This window comes from Chinchilla lanigera, unplaced genomic scaffold (assembly GCF_000276665.1).
Source record: "Chinchilla lanigera isolate Chin_1 unplaced genomic scaffold, ChiLan1.0 scaffold00258, whole genome shotgun sequence".
Taxonomy (NCBI): Eukaryota; Metazoa; Chordata; class Mammalia; order Rodentia; family Chinchillidae; genus Chinchilla; species Chinchilla lanigera.
The window spans coordinates 813-19,115 of record NW_004955659.1 but is presented as its reverse complement, the minus strand read 5'-3'; the positions used below and the strand labels follow the sequence as shown (position 1 = coordinate 19,115).

The 18,303-nt window shown below is 43.9% G+C and overlaps 1 protein-coding gene across 1 annotated transcript; it reads right to left on the bottom strand.

Moving 5' to 3' along the window:
• Positions 1-3,514: 3,514 nt before the first annotated feature.
• Positions 3,515-16,711, bottom strand: LOC102015684 (ubiquitin carboxyl-terminal hydrolase 28-like; the record flags this gene model as incomplete). Its single annotated transcript, XM_013510176.1, is given in 8 exon segments — positions 3,515-3,642; positions 5,390-5,538; positions 7,272-7,351; positions 7,716-7,789; positions 8,978-9,115; positions 10,210-10,296; positions 15,576-15,735; positions 16,606-16,711. Coding segments are annotated over 8 exon segments (922 nt in total), but the record flags the coding sequence as incomplete, so codon positions are not given.
• Between the last annotated feature and the right edge of the window lie 1,592 nt (positions 16,712-18,303).

Here is an 18,303-nt window from a genome sequence, read left to right as displayed (position 1 = left end):
GGCTACATAAGCAGCTTCAAGGCCCACCTGTACTATATAATGAGACCCTGCCTCAAAAACTGCCCCCCCAAAATCTGAAATTCAAAGTCTATTCTAAAACAAAAATAATATGATACAAAGGAAAATGGTCATGTACTTTTAAAATCCAGATAAACCATAATGCTTCGTTGGTTCCTGCTTCCTTCTGAGCTACAAAACATTATTGGTTCTATAAAAATAAGTTAAAATTCTAGCCTTACAGAGTCTTACTAAAACCTTTCAAGTATAATACTGCTGTCCTCAAAGTCCTGGCAAAGACTTCCAGGACAGTACCCAAGGAGGCAAATCTCCACTCAGAGACCGTGTGTGACGTGACTGGCCACAATGCACAGGGAGAAGCTGCTCCTGCGTGAGAGGAAAGGGGAAGGCGGATTCCGGGGCCAAGGTCCACTTTGGGCAGAGATGGGAACTACTGCCCCTCAGGGTAACTAGAGACCTAGCAGTGGGGTGGGCAGAGGTGGATGGTGGCAGAAGGGAAACTGTCAAACACACGATGGGGAAAAAAGCCACTGACAGTGTGTGAGATTTCCTTCATAAATGCTGAGTGAACAGGAAACATCCAGACTAAAAACAAATCACAGTGAACTCCTGACGAAATCAGGGTGATAGCACAGAAATGGTACAAAACAAAAAAGCAAAGATTCCTCTATGAGAGAAAGGACTTTGTATAGGTCAGAAAAATCAGCCCCTTTAACTAGTGCCATTCATTCCACGCAAAGCAGGATTATTTTTACTTTTTCTGCACACTTCAGAAACTGCTTTTCCAAGACAGGTAAAATGGAGCACTGTCACAGTCTCTCATGTGTATAAAGACGACAGCAGGGATGAGAGAAACAGTGAAAAGCTACATACATTAGCTGGTCTTGAAAGATACAACACAATTAGAAGAAGATTTTCACAGCTCCTTTACAAAATACCCTTGTTACTACTTAAACTCTAAATGCACACGTTACCTGACCTACCTTCAATACTTCCAGGCACAGCAGTGCCCACACTCACCTTTCCAATTTCTGCTGCAGAACTTTTACTTCTTCCTTCAACTTTCGAATGCACTCTCTCTTACTTCGAACAAGCTCCTTGCTCCTGTACATGTACCTAAACAAGTGACAAACACATTTATCTTTTAAAATGTTAATGTAGACAATCTCAGCAAAGCAGAGACACAAGGAAACTACTTCACTCAGGGGAAGAGCATCTACGAAAAACCCATAGCTGGTATCATACACAATAGCGCAAGATTGACGGACTCCCCGTAAGATCAGGAACAAGGCAAGGGTGACCACCTCCTCTACTTCTGTTTAGTGTTTTACTCAAGGCATGGCCAGGGCAATAGAGTAAGAAACAGAAAAAAGGAAAAAGGGCACAGCAAAGGAAGAAGTAATGCTGCCTTTTAGATGCAGATGACATGACTATGTACAAACGCATCAGAGTCAGTGACTGAGCAGTAAGCCGAGGGATATAAGGCCAGCCTAAAAGAAAACTATCAGCTGCATTTCTGTGTACTTATAAAGAACAAATGGATAGCGATGTTTTCCCCCAGTATGGGTCATCTTCCTGCCTCAGTCTCCCACAGTGCTGCGATTACAGGTTTGTGCCACCACACCCAGCTGGACAGTAATGCAAAGCATGGTTTATTTAGGGATAAATTTAATCAGCCATGTGCAATATTCATACACTGACTATTACAAGGCGTTGCTGAAAAACCAACAATGATATGGAAAAAAAAAAAAAACAGCCGTATCACGTTCACGGACTGAAGGGTTCATCAGATGAGACTGGACGCATTCAGGGTGGCATGGCTGTAGGCAGGACTCGACATTATTAAGATGTCGTTTTCCCCTGAATTGATCCGTGGGTGCAACACAATTCAAATCAAAATCCCAAGTCATGTGGTAGCAGCCAACAAGTTGAAAAACTGTATATAGAGATGCAAAGAGCTAGAATCACCCGAAACACTTACGATGCTTTCTGATATTAAGACATAAAATAAGCCAGGCATGGTGGCACACGCCTATAATCCCAGGACTTGGGAGGCTGAGGCAGGAGGATTGTTGCAACTTCGAGATCAGCCTAGGCTACAAAATAAGCTCAAGGCCAGCCTGAACTGCATAACAAGACCCTGTCTCAAAAAGACAAAAACCAAAAAGACATGATATCCAGCCACTGTAATCAAGGCAATGCAGCATTAGCATAAGGGTACATTTTAACGTCACTAATACAGTATTCTAGAAAGACAGGATATGGTGCGGTCAGACTGCTGCTCAGTGGATGCCAGAGCCTGCGGGGGAAGAAAGGGACCAACCACTAAGGGCCTCAGGGAATCTCCTGGCTGATGGAACTGTTCCCTACTGCAACTGTGACGGTGGTTACTTGTCTGTCTACATCTGACAGAATTCAGTGCTCATCCATCTACCAATGGTGGCCTGTTTTGTAGATGAAAGCTATACCTCAGTAAACAAAACTCTGAAAAGACTGAAGGATTGTGGGGGGCTGGGGATTCAGCTCAGCGGCACAGCGCCTGCCTGGCAAGCGCGAGGTCATGAGTTCGATTCCCGGTATGGGGGTGTGGGGGAACTGAAGGATTGTAAAGTGAGGCTCTCTAGGACTCCCCCACTCCAAGAATACAGACAGTATTCAGAATAGAAAGAACTGCAGCTGATCTACGTACTATTCTTCAGCCCTAAGCACAAGCAAGGTGCCCACCTAAACCCCTTGGAGCCCAGAGATCAGAAGCATCACCAGCATTACCCAGGTACAGGGGTGGTGAACCCATGGCATGCGTGCTGCAGCAGGCGCACAGAGCCCTCTCTTGCTGCAAGCCAAGTCCCCCCACCTCCGGCACGCCCCCAGCAGTGAACACTCGGGCTTAACCGCACTGTTGGCACTCTGTGAGAAGTCAGTCAGTTTGGGGCCGCAGTGTGGGCCCTTGGTCTCTAAAAGGTTCGCCATCACTGCCGTAGGAACTTCACAGAAATGCGAATTCCTAGGCCTGGTGCAGAAGGCTGAGTGAGGTAAGAGGATCACCACAAGTCTAAGACCAGCCTGGGCTACAAAGTGAGTTCAAGTCAGCCTGAACTACATAGCGAAACCCCGCCTCAAAAAACCCAAAATATTAATTTTTAAAAATATTTAATGTTATATCTTTATTAAAATAAACACATTTTAAAAAAGAGTTTGCACTTCTTCTCTTTTCTTTTTCTTTTTCTTTTTTTATTTTAGTTTAGGCTCGCCTTGAACTCACTACGAAGCCCAGGCTGGCATCGAAATCACAGTGATCCTGCCTCAGCCTCCTGAGCGCTGGGATTACAGGAGTGCACCACCACACCCCCCTCACCAAACTCTTGGGCCCAGACCCCAAACCACTGAATCCCAACTTTTATACTATCAAGATCTCTGAGTGATTCCTACGCACTGCACCCTACATGCTCATTGCCACTGTTGCAAGACATCTCGAAAACAATCAACCAGGACTCACCTGTCCATATAAATAATCTGAGGAAATTCCAGCTTATTATGAATTTTTTCTGGCTGCCCAAGGGACTGATTGAACTCGAATCTTGAGAGCTCAAAGGTCAACACTGGAGGTAGCTTGGTAAACCAACGCTTTGTCCAGGGTAGAAGTGTGGGGGAAAAGAAATTAACTTTAGCAAACACCAAGAGCCACATTTAAAACATCCCTCATCAAGAATTTACTGTTTCTGTAGAGAATTTATATTTAAATAAAATACTAAAGCAAAAAAATAAAGTGTTTGTACTTGAAATCATGCTCTTTTAGAAAATATGATTAAAGTCTTCAAGACTCTAAATTTACTGGCTAGTCAATAAATGACACTTTATTCCCTCATCATCCTTAGCACAACCGCCCTTGCGTATGCCTAAGCAAGTATCCATGCTACTCATTCGCTAAACAGTCATCAGAATTCAGAGGAGGTTCACACCCTGAAGAAAACAGCGTAAGGAAAGAATTAGGAATTACGGTCTAACCAGCATGTAACTAAGGAGAAACTGTCTCCAGAACTGACCTGAAAAGATGAACACCAGGTATATAATATCCACTACTTATTTACACTCCATTAACCATAACCCAAATCTCCTTTACGTCTATGTCTAAAAAGGAAACCTGAAATAGCTTCATGACTGTTTCTCTCACGTTTCTGAAGAAACAAAAAAAAAATCTCTTGAGTTCCAATAAACAGATGTATCACAAAAATGCTGGTCCCACTACTTCAGTTTCAAGGAAAGAAAACACTGACTTACAAAGAAGATTTCAACTGTCACTACGCTAGGTAAGGTAATTCTGTTCAATTCACCTATGTGCCAGAGGTTCCCATGAACCTTTTTCCAAAGGTATGAACAGTTCTGTCGGATGCCCTGCTGAGACACGGTGAGTCCAGGAGGTCTGCTTATCTCAGGGCTAAATCTAAATAAACAGGCATAATGCCTTTTCTTCTTTTATTTTTACAGAGTTCCCATCCTTGGACACAGTTCTGAGCAGCTAGTGACCCTTCCTTCTCTTTCATAAGGGAATGCACCGAGTTTGCACAGATCCTGTGCCTCCCGCCAGGAGTGAGCTCCTTCCTCAAAAAGCTGGAGGGGCGGCCAGCTTTCTCCAAGCCCCGACACTTTCTACAGCTAATGTATTTCCACAAGGCTCATTTTAGGATCTATTTTAATTCAAGAAAGCTCTTCTACTGTATTAATTCCTGTGGACTCACATATAGACCCCAATCTGCTTCAAAATGTAGAACGAAAGGAAAACAAACAAGCCCAACTCTGTAGTATGGACACGTATGCTACGAACACTATCACTATTGCTTATCCAGCTGGAATTTCGAGATATTAATTACTCTTGCTCCCCCTTTAACGTCCTCCCTTTCCAACCCACTAAAACAATAAGAAACCCCCATGTAAAGAAATAAAAATGAAATTCAAAAACTGTAAAAGCAAAGGCAGAATTTACAATCGAGAACAATAAATAGTGTAATAGGGAAAATATTCTAAATGGCATACCATAGGAGTTAATCACTGTACTTTTACCCTCCGAAAATATGGAGGCAGTGGGTTCTCCCTACTCAGGTACAGGTAGGCTTCAACAGAAAGAGAGAAACTTGATCATACTTAAAACATCAGAAGCAGCATACAACCTTTACATGATTAACTCAAATTCATAGTTGCAGTAAAGAATTTATCAAAGCACTGACTCAATGATTTATGTGAACCAATGACACACTTAAGGCAAATTCTGTTCAGCAATAAGTTACCTAAGGTAATGGGAAATTAGTTTGCCTGAAAGTTCAGTCCTACTTAATTGGCTTTGTCACTGCACAGCAGGTAAAAATATCCACCTTACCTCTTGTCCATACTTCACTGAATGATCAGAAGAAAGAAGCTCAATGTCACCCTCCACCATGGCCCCTTCCAAACATTCGTCTAAGTTGCGATAACCGTTTACCTGGAGGGGATACTGGCCAAAGGTCTCGTTGTTACAAAAGGGCTTTCCTGGGCAAAGAAAGAGATTGATTTTTAAAGGCATCACTACAGCTTCGAAAGCCTATTTTCTGGATCCCCAGAGACAACATCTTCAATTCAGCTATCTCCTGAGACCTGGACAGAAATGCACCGAAGCCTGGATGGCAATCAGTAGGACCAGCGTGGACCATTCACAACTGCAGAAAGTGCAGAAAGAAAGATGCCAGCCATCCCGCCCCTCCCGCCCACAGACTTTCCCGCCCTTAGTGCGCTGGTCTTGCCTTAGCTAGTGGAGTCAAACTACCAATTTACAAAACGTGGAGAAGACTACGTTAAAATACACTAAATATGTTTCACGAAAATGCAAGCAGCAAAACTTCAGATTCTGGAAAGTATTACAAATAAAATAGTTTCTCCAAAAAGTGTATTTCAAGCGGAAAGAGGTAGAGCTTACAGATACTGAAGAAGCTGAAAAGATGTATCTATCAACTGGGCCGGGGATATGGCTCAGCGGCACAAGTGCCTGCCGGGCAAGCGCAAGGTCCTGAGTTGGATTTCCAGTACCCACCCCCCCGCAAAAAAGATGTATCAACCAATCATAAATGAAGCACATTTGAATCTTGATTAAAACAAACTCTTTTTCTTTAATTAAACAGAACAAATCAGGATATTGGAATACTGGCAGATTTCTGATACTTTCAAATGCTATTTTTTGTAGTAACAGTGCTACACTGTTTTCAAAAGATTAATAGGGCCTGGGAGTATAGTTCAGCGGTAGAGCACACACTTAGCAAGCATTAGGTTCTGGGTTCAAACCCGAATACCAATAATAAATAAGTAAACACTTTAAAAATAAAATAAGAACATTAGAGTAAGGACTTAGAATGGAAACGGTGGACCGGGATGAGCTCAGCAGTGCAACTCCTTCCTGGCAAGCTCAATTCCTGGTACCAAAGAAAGGAAATGACCAGCTGCAGCTGTAAGCTGATGACTGCCTGGTTTCGTCCCCCCACCGCCCAGTTCTGGGGACTCCATCTAGGATCTTGGGCATGGCAGACAAGTGCTCTAGCACTGAGCTAACTCGTCAGCCCTTTAAAAACAATTATTTTGACACAAAGTCTATGTTGGACATGTTGGCAGCCTCTAACTTACAATCCTCCTGCCTCAGCCTCCTGAGTAGCTGAGACTACGAGTGTGTGCCATAATGCTGGGCATCATGAGGGTTTTGATCATCACTGTATTTGTGCATATTAAAAATTTTCCATAGTTACAAAAAAGTGTCCATCATGCAGCTTAGAGTAGATAAGCATTTCTGGCACTTCACCTCAATAAAATCACTTGATATTAGATATTACATCAGCAAAGCTACACAGAGAAAACTGAGAAACATTGCTGCGTATTTGACATGAATGCTAGAATTGGGCTGTGCAAACATTATACAATCTAATGTAACAATTCTGAAATAAAGACTGTACCACTTTACAAATGAGAGACTGAGGACCCAGAGGCTCAGTTTGTCCACAATGACCCAGATATTAATAGAATCAGTACTTAGACCTAAGTCCGTCTGACTCTCAAGTCTATTCATTATACTGTCCCCCCTCAAAAGGACACAGTACTAAGGGTGTGGCCATAGGCTACAATTAAGGACAGAGGGGCCAAGGACATAGCTCAGTGACACAGCAACTGCCTGGCAAGAACAGGATCCTAAATTTGATTCCCAGTACCAAAAAAACAAAAAGAATTAAGGACAGAGAATTTACCTTCACGAATCCCTTCAGTTAAGAAAGTACCATAGAAGAGCTGCACCATGGGATTTTCAGATTTGTTCCTGGGGTTGCTGCTTGTAAAAAAGAAAGACACTTCTGTATCATTTGGATCAAATATGTGTTACACAAAGCCTGAGCATCATTTAAAAATGAAAATAATTCACTTTCATCAATCACAAAGAGCCAGATACAGACTCAAGTAATGGGTGAGTTCCACTTTTTGAACAAATACGAAGTTAAGAGTTAGGGTCCTTTCAGTAAAATAGCTGTATGCTCATGAGATCGCCTTCATCCACAGAGAGGGAAAGCCAAACACAGTAAGGACTAGCTCATGGTTATCCTGTGAAGTTTGATTAAAATCAGCAATTTCTACTTGAGAAAAGTATAATCTCCAGAGCCACTGTCAGAAGGAGGCACAAACCAACCCTCAGCACTCACTTCACGTTAACAGCGAGCTGGAATGCGTCCTCCAGCCAGTCCAGGAGCTTGTGTGTGAACTCACTCACGTCTTGCTGGAAGAGAGGCACAAATTGCAGAAGAGTTAGATGGAACACCACACGCAGGGAAATGAAACTTTGCCCTTAATCCCACCAACAATTGAGCTCTACTACCATGAAAACAAATACCACAGGTAGAAGAATGATGGAACCTACCTTCTAGACACAAAACACAAGTACGTTCCGTAACTTCTAAGTTGTGCCTACAAGGACACTGACACTCTACCACTTTCAGCCACAACTTCTATGATACAGAAAAACCAAACAAAATCTTCCAAGTAAGTCTTTTCTAAAAAGTCCAAAGAACAGACTGTAGTCTTCTAGACCAACGTGAGATTTGAATGGGGGATGGAAATTCTTGAAGAAGTTGATCCAATCATGATAACTTTAATGTTTAGGTAGAGGTACGGAAAGGGCAAGTATTAATGTCAAAAAGAGAAAAAGTACTCAGAAAAGCTGCTAAACTCAGGTTTTGTTGCTTCTACAGAAATGGGAATTTTTTTTTTTCTTAACGTGGTACTGGGGATCAAATCCGGTGCCCCATTCATGCTAGGCAACTGATTCACCACTAGGATGTACCCAGGGCAGTGGTGGCGAACCCATGGCATGCAGGCCACAGCGGGCTGTTCATATCACTGAAAGCTATCTAAAAGGTTTGCCAGCACTACCTTAGATGGTTTTAAAACTAAGAGCTCTACAGCACTTGGGAGGCCGAGGCAGGAGAATCATCGTGAGTTCGAGACCAGCCTGGGCTACAAAGTGAGCTCAAGGCCAGCCTGAATTGCATAGCGACACCCTGTTTAAAAAAAAAAAAAAAAAAAAAAAAAAAAAAAAAACAGCTCTACCTGGGTCACCCCAAAGCAAAGAACAAAGGACTTGACTTTTCTTGGCGACCTTTTGCTAGGGCTCATTGCAGTATTTTCTAAACTCTTCCTTTCTATTTCACAGCCTCTATGTACGTCTGCTGTTCTACTATCTCTCCTTCCCTCCAGAACTGTCAGGCCTCTCGGTAACACTCTTCATGCACATGCTTGCTCTCCTACCACCTGTTTTGTACGCAAAATAACGGGCAAAAATATGGCACCTACAGCTTGTGAGATGAAATAAGCAACATCACGGTAACATTACTATCACAGACACATTAGTGAGGCATGAATGCACACTTGACAGTTTGAGGGAAAACAAGAGAAAAAGATTCTTTACCTGCTGCTCCTCGGATGATCGGAATGCTCCCTTTAACAGATCCAGGGCTGCAGAAGGGTCTACAAATTTTCGATTTGATCCCATCATAAGAGCAAACAAATACTGAAGCTCTTGCATAAACATGATATTTCTTTTTTCCTACAGAAAACACAGCCACGTGTACTGACTCACACAACGTCTTATTTGGAAGATAAACATGAGACAAGCTGTCAGCAATCACTCTGCAAATCGTATCTAGCTAGGTCTAAGTCAGTCAGGCCTCAAGTACAACACAAGGACCCTGATAAGGACAGGGAATTACTCTAAACTCAAGAATAACTACCTACACGTCAGAAAGACTGCGGGAAAGATGGAGAGCTCCATTTGCTGAAGCTGAGCCCCCTCTTCTGTTAGGAGAACGCATTACACGAATGTAAAATCCAGGAACAGCGAGAACACCAAGCGGGCACAGCCTCCTGCAGCCAGCGCAGACTGGAATCTCCTCTGAGCAGGTCTGGGTGCACCAGCTCGCTCTTCTCCATCCCCTGGCCTGCGCGGCCAATGGCAGAAGGAAGGATATCGAGCACACAGTGACACACAGGTGTTCGGAGTCACCCCACCCAGGGCCGCACTGCTGAGGCAGGCAGGCTGGCTCATCACACTCTTGAAACTGTTTTTCTAATTTTATATCAACTTAATATTTACATTTTTTGCAAACCTTTAATTGTGTCACAAAGAAGGAAAAAGTCCTTCAGAAATGAAGACAGACGAGCATGGCAGACAGCTCAATGGTAGAGCACTTGCCTAACATGCAAAGCCCTGGGTTAAGCATTGCAGAAACAGAGAGAAATGAAAACAAATATTAGCACAAGCCAAAGTACCCTAGTTTTCACCTTTACTCAAAAATTTAATGCTGGGTATGGTGGTGCACACCTGTAATCCCAGCACTCGGGAGGCTGAGGCAGGAGGACTGCTGTGAGTTCGAAGCAGCCTGAACTACACAGTGAGACAACCTGGCAATGCGGGCCTGTCATCCTTTCTAGGCAAAAGGGTCACAAGTTTGAGCCCAGCCTGGATAACAGTGAGTGACTTAGCGAGACCTTGTCTCAAATTAAAAAACAGAAAAGGGTTTGCGGCACAGGCCAGTAAAAAGGTCCTTGGTTCAATTCCCAGTTTAAAAAATAAAAATAAAAAGAGCCTTTGGGATGAAAGGAACTAAGTGACAGTGAAGAAACCTCTCAGCACCAACTTACCGTGTGACTTCGACAATTTTCAAGTACGTTTTGTGGCAGACTATAGCTGAGAACAAGTCTTCGAAACTCCGGCAACTGAAAGAGAGACTGAAGGAAAGGAAGGAATTTATCCTGTCTTTTAAGATAACTGCAGAAAAAGTTTTCTTTCACACTAACTTCATTCACGTTTAAAAGCACGTGTAACTGTTAACCTACTGATTCTATTACTTCCAAGGAAATAATACTGGCTATATAAAAATGAACAAAGCTACTGGGCTGGGGATTTAGCTCAGCAGCACCTGCCTGGCAAGTGCAAGGTCTTGAGTTCAATTCCTGGTACAAAAAAAAGTAACAAAACTGTTAATCCTTTAGGTAAAACAATAGAAACACACTAAGACCTCCGAAGATGAATACATTAAATAAACTATACTACATTTACACACTAGATAATTATGCAGTCATTAAAAATAATATTGCAAAAAATGTTTCTATAAAATAGAGTACTAGCTGGGTGTAGATAGCACAGCCTATAATCCCAGTCCTTGGGAGCTGGGGCAGGAGGTACATGGTGAGTTCAAGGCCAACCTGGGCTACATAGTTCAGCGCCAGCCTGAACAACAAAGCAAGGCCATGTCTCAAAAATAAATGAAAGAATGAATGAATAAGTAAATAAATAGTAGAGTACTATACCACGTGGGAATGAATTAGCAAGAACTATGTATCAATAGATATAAATCTCAGAAATATATTTTGTATGAAAAAGGGTTCCAGAAAAACAGAAGACCATACTGTTTGGGGCTACATCCATGTGTGGTTTTGTCTGTGGGAGGAAGGATGGGCTCAGCAGCAGAGATTTATAACTTTCACTGGGCAGTGAGAACAGCAGAGTTCACTCCCCTCCACTCTGTCATAAACACTATTTTTTAAAAAAAAAAACTTTAGCTATACAAAGTAGCACACGCCTGCAATCTCAGCTACTCTCAGGCTGAAGCAGAATATCCCAACTTCAAGGCCTGGACAACCTAGCGGGAGCCCTGTCTCTATAGAAGGGCTAGCAGTGCAGCCAGGGCGCCAGGGCTCTGGGTCGGATCCCAAGGGGAGGAGGGGCGGGTGTGAACCGCAGCATCTCTAGAGGGCATCCCTCTAGCCGAACCCCTAGGGGAGAGGAATTCTTTTCATTATTTGTACATCATCCTTTCTCTACTGTATCTTTCCTAAGTTATTTTCTAAAACTCCCTTGCACAAAGTGACCCCTCGTCCCCAAATATTCCTCAAATGAAAACCTTCCCAGGCTGCACACTGCAGTTCCAGAAGCAGCGTCCTTGCAGAAAACAGGCAAAACTTTGCCATCAGAACTGAAAAAGTTTCCTGTACTCCAAGACCCCAGGCCTGCTCCCTGGCGTCAGAGTCAGAGGGGCAGCATCTGCCTGGGCGCCGAGACCCTTCTCTCTCGCGCCGGGTGACAGGGCCTGGGCACGGGGCCATGCTGCCACCACACTCCTTCCCGCACTGCAAGGGCCAGCTGTGCCCCAGACGCGCCCTCCTTTCCCCATGCGCACGTTGATACCTCCACTCCCACTCCACCACCCTACGAGTCTCCGCAGTTTCTGCTCTGTGAGGAAGGCGGCCTCAGTCTTAGTAACCTCACTCTGCCTCTGACCTGCGCTATGCTTTCCTCACAGGTGCCATTACTCCTCCTCTGTCCTCCTGTGTGCTCCGCATCACTTACATCCTCTCCTCCTCTGGTCACCAAAGTTTGGAATGTACAACGATAGGAGTCTTTTCCCTTTTTTTTTTCTTTTTGGGTACCAGGAATCTAACTCAGGACTTTGCACTTGCCAGGCAGGCGCTTGTGCCACTGAGCTACATCCCTGGCCTCCTCTATTCCCCTTCTTAAGCGTTCATATCCAGTAAGTCCCACGGCCCCTGGACTGCACCTCTTGGTGGTACTTACGACCTCCTGCCCATCTGTCACCCCCACCCAACTGCGCTGACCTCGTCCCACCACTGCTCACCTGGACCACCGTGCGTGGTCTCCCGGCCTCCAGGACGTCCCTCCCCATCAACTGCCAAACACCTTCTTCTGACCACCTCTCTCATACGACTAAAACTAAGCTCCAGATTCACTGAAGCCTCGAACCTGGTAAAAGTTCTTATTACTCCAAGTCGTGGGTTCCTCCTAGGTGACTTCAGTCAACCAATCCATGAAGTGGACCCACAGAACCAATCCAGTCAGCCAATCCATGGGAATCTCTGCCCTTACGATATATCACGAATCTAACCACGTCCATGGCTACCAGCAGGGTCCAAGCCACCAGCACTCACAGGACGAACGCATGAGGTCCTGCACTTCACTCGCTCTCCCCGCAGCGGCCAGCAGGAGCCCTTCCACGCTGGGGCCGGGGCCACCCCTGCTCGGGAACCTCCACGACTCGCAGCTTACCTGAACCCCAGTGCCAGTGCGGGTCCCCTCTGCTCTGAGCCTCCAGCCGTGTGGGGTCCCTGGGTGATCCTTGAACACACTGAGCCCCTTCCCACCTGAGGGTCACGGCTCTGCGGTTCCCTTCTCTGGAATGTCTTTATTCTACTCACAACAGCTCTGCCCCTCATCTCCTATGCATTGGGCATTAGCGCCAGGATTATCTCCTCAGCGAGACCTACCAAACACCGCTATTACGTTACCCCTGGCTCCCACCTCTCCAGAAGCAATTCCAGGCTCTCTTACTCTGCTCTTCTTCTATGGGGCCAATCACAGTCTAATATATTATATATATTTACTTAGAAAGTTAATCCATTAGTTTTTAGTTTATTGCCCATCACTCTTCATGAGAATTTAAATTCCATAAGGTCACAGCTGTGCTTTGTTCACTCATATCTCAAAAGCCTAGAACAGTGCTGGACATAAAGTAGGTGTCCAGTTCCTGTGGAAGGAAACTCAAGTACATCCCCCGGCCCAGACACAGCAACACACTCACAGCAACACCTGAAACATGCAATTCTCAGATCACACGTTCAGAAAATCTCTCATGGGCCACAGTGCATTTTCTGACATATTAGTTCAATTATCCTCCAGACATCTATTGCTTGCCTTCAGCAGGGACTCATGCAAACTGATGTTTCTCCTTGCTCTTTGTTTTGTTGGAGGTTTTTTTTTTTTTTTTTTGTTTTTTGGTTTTTTTTGAGACAGGGTCTCGCTATGCAGTTCAGGCTGGCCTTGAGTTCACTTTATAGCTCAGGCTGGTCTTGAACTCGCAACGATCCTCCTGCCTCTGCCTCCCAAGTGCTGGGATTACAGGAGTGCGCCATCACACCCGGTTGTTTGTTTTTTTGAGACAAGTCTCACAGTGTAGTGCAGGCTGGCCTCAAACTCATGGCGTTCCTCATGCCTCAGCCTCCAGAGGGCCAGGATTACAGGTATGTACCACCATGGCTGGCTTTTCACTGCTCCTTGATCATCAGTTTCTTCCTGTCTTTTTTCCTATCTCAATCTAGCTTTCAACCTATGGTCATTAACTACCCTCATTAAACTCTCAGAGTGGCCTTTTGTCCTTTCATCTTGTACCCAGTAAATCCTCCAGCCTAAATGAATTACATCCTCCATTTAAGAGCTTCAGAAACCAGGGCATGGTGGCACACGCCTGTAATCCCAGCATTCAAGAGGCTGAGGCAGGAGGATCATTCCAAGTTCGAGACCAGCCTGGGCTACACAGTAAACTCAAAGCCAGCCTGAACTGCAGAGACCCTGTCTTACAAAGACAAAAAAAAAAAAGAGCTTCAGAGTTTTGCTAAGACAAAATCCTCACAAAAATAGGACATGGAGCTGGGTGTGGCAGCACACACCTGTAATCCCAGCACTCAGAAGGCTGAGGCAAAAGGACTGTCATGAGTTCGAGGATAGCCTCGCCTACATAAGCAAGTTCGAGGTCAGTCTGAACTACATAGCAAGACCTTGTCTCCAAAAAGAAGACATGAGGGAGGACATCATTGTTCACTTAGGCAGCAACCTCAAGCAGACTCAAATTTCTACAAATCCTTCTACAAACTGAAAACCAATCATCTGAAATATCTGAACCAGTGGTATCTTGGATTTTTGAGATGTCTGTATACTTACAGACGGCTGAGCATCCCTAATCCGAGTGTTTAAAACCCGAACGGCACTGTAATCCCCCTGGTTACCTGGGCCAGAAACAGTGGCATCCTTCCCAACTCTCTCCCATCAGCTGTTGAACAAATCCTACCAATCTGCTCTTCTCAATGACTGTTTGCTGTTGTTTGGTTCGGTTCTGCCGTACTGAGGGCTGAACCTGGGGTCTCTGTACAGAACCAAACCCCATCCCATTCACTTTGAGACACAGTCTCACTAAGTCACTGAACTGACAGCTGAGCTCAAACTTGGGATCCTCCCGCCTCAGCCTCGCACAGCCTAGGACTACAGGTGTGCGCCACCAAGCCTGGCTCTCAAGGAGGTTTTTACTTCTTTCCTTCTGCAATTTCGGCTCCATCTTTCCCACAGGCTGCTTTTATCTCCTGGCTAGGTGCCTCTAACAACTTCTCAATAACTGATCGCTTCTCGTTCATGCCAGCTCTGCCTTCACATAGTAGTCACTAGAGGCTAACGCTAAACACATTTAATATATTACCATAGCAGAGGTCATTCTTAGTACTCATTTAGACATCAGAATATCTTTTGTTTTTTTTTGTTTTTTTCCCAGTACCAGAAATTGAACTCACGACCTCACGCTTGCCAGGCAGGCGCTGTGCCGCTGAGCTAAATCCCCAGCCCCAGACATCAGAATATCTAAATCTAAAACACACAAAAGCGACCAAAATACAATAATGCTACAGGAAATGCTAGCCAGTTTTACCTGTTTTAACTTTTATTTTCAGTACTGGTATGGAACCTAGGAGTGGGGCTGAGATTTAGCTCAGCGGCACAGTGCCTGCCTGGCAAGCGAGGGCTCGTGAGTTGGCTCGTGAGTTCAATTCCCAGTATCAAAAAAAAACAAAAACAAACAAACAAAAAAGGAACCTAGGAGTGGAACCTCTACCACTGAGCTATAAATCCACTCTATTTTCATTCTGAGACACAGTTTCTCTAGTTACCCAGGCTGGCCTTGACTTTACAATCTTCCTGCCTCAGCCTTCTAATTAGCTAGGATTACGGGTGTGCACCACCGTGCCTGGGAGTTTTAAGTTTTTTCACACTGGACAGGTAATCCGCTACATAATAACAAGATTTGAGGGAGGCCACGTCATGCACATGCCATGACATCGAAATCATGAACCAAAGGATCAAATTTTAATTTTTTTAAAGTTACATTTTATTTCAGTTTAAAAAATAAACAACTATTTCCAGAAGACACAGCTGTCTCTCTAAAATGTCATACCTGAATAACAGCACTGAACCAGCAGGTATTGCCCACATTTTTCAGCCCGACTGGCCAGCCGTCAACTCTCCTCCAGTCACTGGGATTGGGATTTTCTCCCCAAACTTCACAGCGCTTCCTCTTCGAGCGTTTGGTTTCTGCAGAGGTTGCCTCATGCATCCTACACAGTATTTGTGCCAACATACCACAAATTAAAAAAAAAAGTTAAAAGACAGTAGAGTATATGGAGGATATTGGTAATTTTTCAAAGAAAATTCAAAATACCCCAAAATGGTTTACTGGGTAATCACTGGATATATAGTAGCTATAAAATTATCATGTAAATAAAAAGCAAGGTGTAAGCAGAACCTTTAACCCTTCCATAGAGATTAAATGACCCATAAGGGAACTGAGTTGAGAGTGAAGACCAGTTACGGCTATAACACTGCATGCAAATGTCCGGGTCAAGCACAATGCCCCACCCAAGCACTTCTAAGGGAAAGGGCAAGAGACACTGCGGAAGCACAGAGCCTCCAAACAGTCCCACAAACAACAGCCCGCCCTTCAATCCTTGAAGGATACAGCTCAGCAGTGAAAGGGAATAAAGGACAGAAACTGACAGACCACCAATGAAAATGGATGTTTCCCAGCGAGCGGCATCAGATAATCACCAAACCAGTAACAATTCCAGTAAGATACCCTCCGGCCACTCCTGAGACGGGATAGTTGAGTGATCCCTTCCATGTAAAAATACCCAACAGCACACCCTTAAAGTTGGTAAGGGGAATGAATACTGCTTACTAGATACATGGAACTAGGCTCTTGTTTTCTGCTAGCAACTGTGAACTACACAACTGCAAGCTTCTACTCAGACATTCTTCTATTTTCTAAAATAAGCCAAAAAGTAAAGTAAACTAACATACACTGCCTCTCCCAAAAGAAATCTCATTCAGGTGCCATTAAAGGTACCTAGCAGAATTATTCCTGAATGGCACTGCCTTTGACCTACACATAAATGTGATGAGGAAAGACTATAAATTAAAGCAATAACCTGTTAAGATCTCTTCCATCAGCTTGAATTTTGGGGGACTCCAACAGACTCAAAGCAATGGCAGCCTGAAGATCATCTTTGTTATCATGAGTAAGATCTATCACTTCTGTAAGATAAATAACAATTTAATTATTAGTCTACACACTGGAAATTGCCCTTCTGTCTGCACTACAGAAAAAAAAAAATCAAAACACTCCTGAAACCAGATACCATCTCTAGCTGTCATTATGATGGCTTATCTGTGGCAGGACAATTTTATTTCTGTCCCACAGTAAATCAATGACCTTACAGCTAGCTAGCTATACTGTAACATTGCATTAGCCAAGAGCTCAGACAGAAGCTACAGAAATGGAATGCACTCTTCTACAGTCTCGTCCCACAAAGTCAAAAATATATTCCATACTTGTAGGTGAAACAGTCCCTATCACTGCAAGGCAACGGCTAAGTACAAAACATTTAAGAAAGGGGCATTCAATCTCACACAAACTCTCCTAGAGAATATTTAACTCATTTTTATGAAGTCAGCATAATAACTAGTACACACATGCAAAACCAGTCAACAACAGTATGAGAATCTGGTCATAGTGACACACACCTATACCACAGCCCCTAGGAGGCGGAGGAAGCACGATAGCCACAGGTTCAAGGACAGCCGGGGCTACCAGAAACCCTGTCTCAGAAAAAAACAAAACAAAACAAAACAAAACAGTATGAATAATGAAAAATGACAACCTACACATGACCAGAGGCACACCCAAAAAAACCCCAAATATTAGCAAAGAGAATCCAGCAATATACAAAAAAAATTACACATTAAGACCTAGTTAAATTCATTACAGGATTACAATACTCAGTTAATTAACAATATCCCTTAGTTATCATGGGCTGATCAGGTCCGCAATCTCCTGAACGAGTGTATGGGAAGGCTAAATAAAAAGAGGCAAATGGAATGATTTTAGGGCTCCAGGAGGATCAGAACCCTCTCACAGAATTTGAGATTCTCTCAGGGCTAAGACCAAGACCTTGTTGGGTGGCCTGCATTTATTTAGTTATCAGAAGAAGGGAGTGAAGTACTCGGGTAGGGTGGCACCACTCAAGGACTTCTCTAAGTAAGGTATTAAGTTAATCCACCCAGGAGTGAGATGCCTGAGGTTACTGTCTTTATCTAGTTGAGGCTGGATCCAGGTGTCCTTGGATGCAATCTTGTCTTCTTTGAGGCTTTCAGCCTCATCTGCCATTAAATGCCTTAGCAGGGATGAGTGACTGACAGAGGTTCACTTACTATGAGTCCACCGCCCATCTCCAGACAAGGAGCCTAGGCCTTGGACAGACTCACAAGTAAACATGAAAAGCCAACTGGTTAATTTAAGTCCTGCTCCGGCTGCTTTGTAGTGGTCTCCATCAGTTTATATTAGAAAACTGTATTTTCTTAATAACCAAAGGAAAAAAAAGACCTCAGTAGAAACAGAAAAAATACTGGATAACATTCAACCTCCTAGCTGGGCATACTGGCACACACCTGTCATCCCTGCACCCAGGAGGCTGAGGCAAGAGGATCATTGGGAGTTTGAGACCAGACTGGGCTACAAAGTGAGTTCAAGACCATCCTGAACTGTATAGCAAGACCCTGTCTCAAGGACAAAAAAAAAGAAAAAGACAAGATAATCTATAGAAAACAAAATAAAAAGCCATTAAATA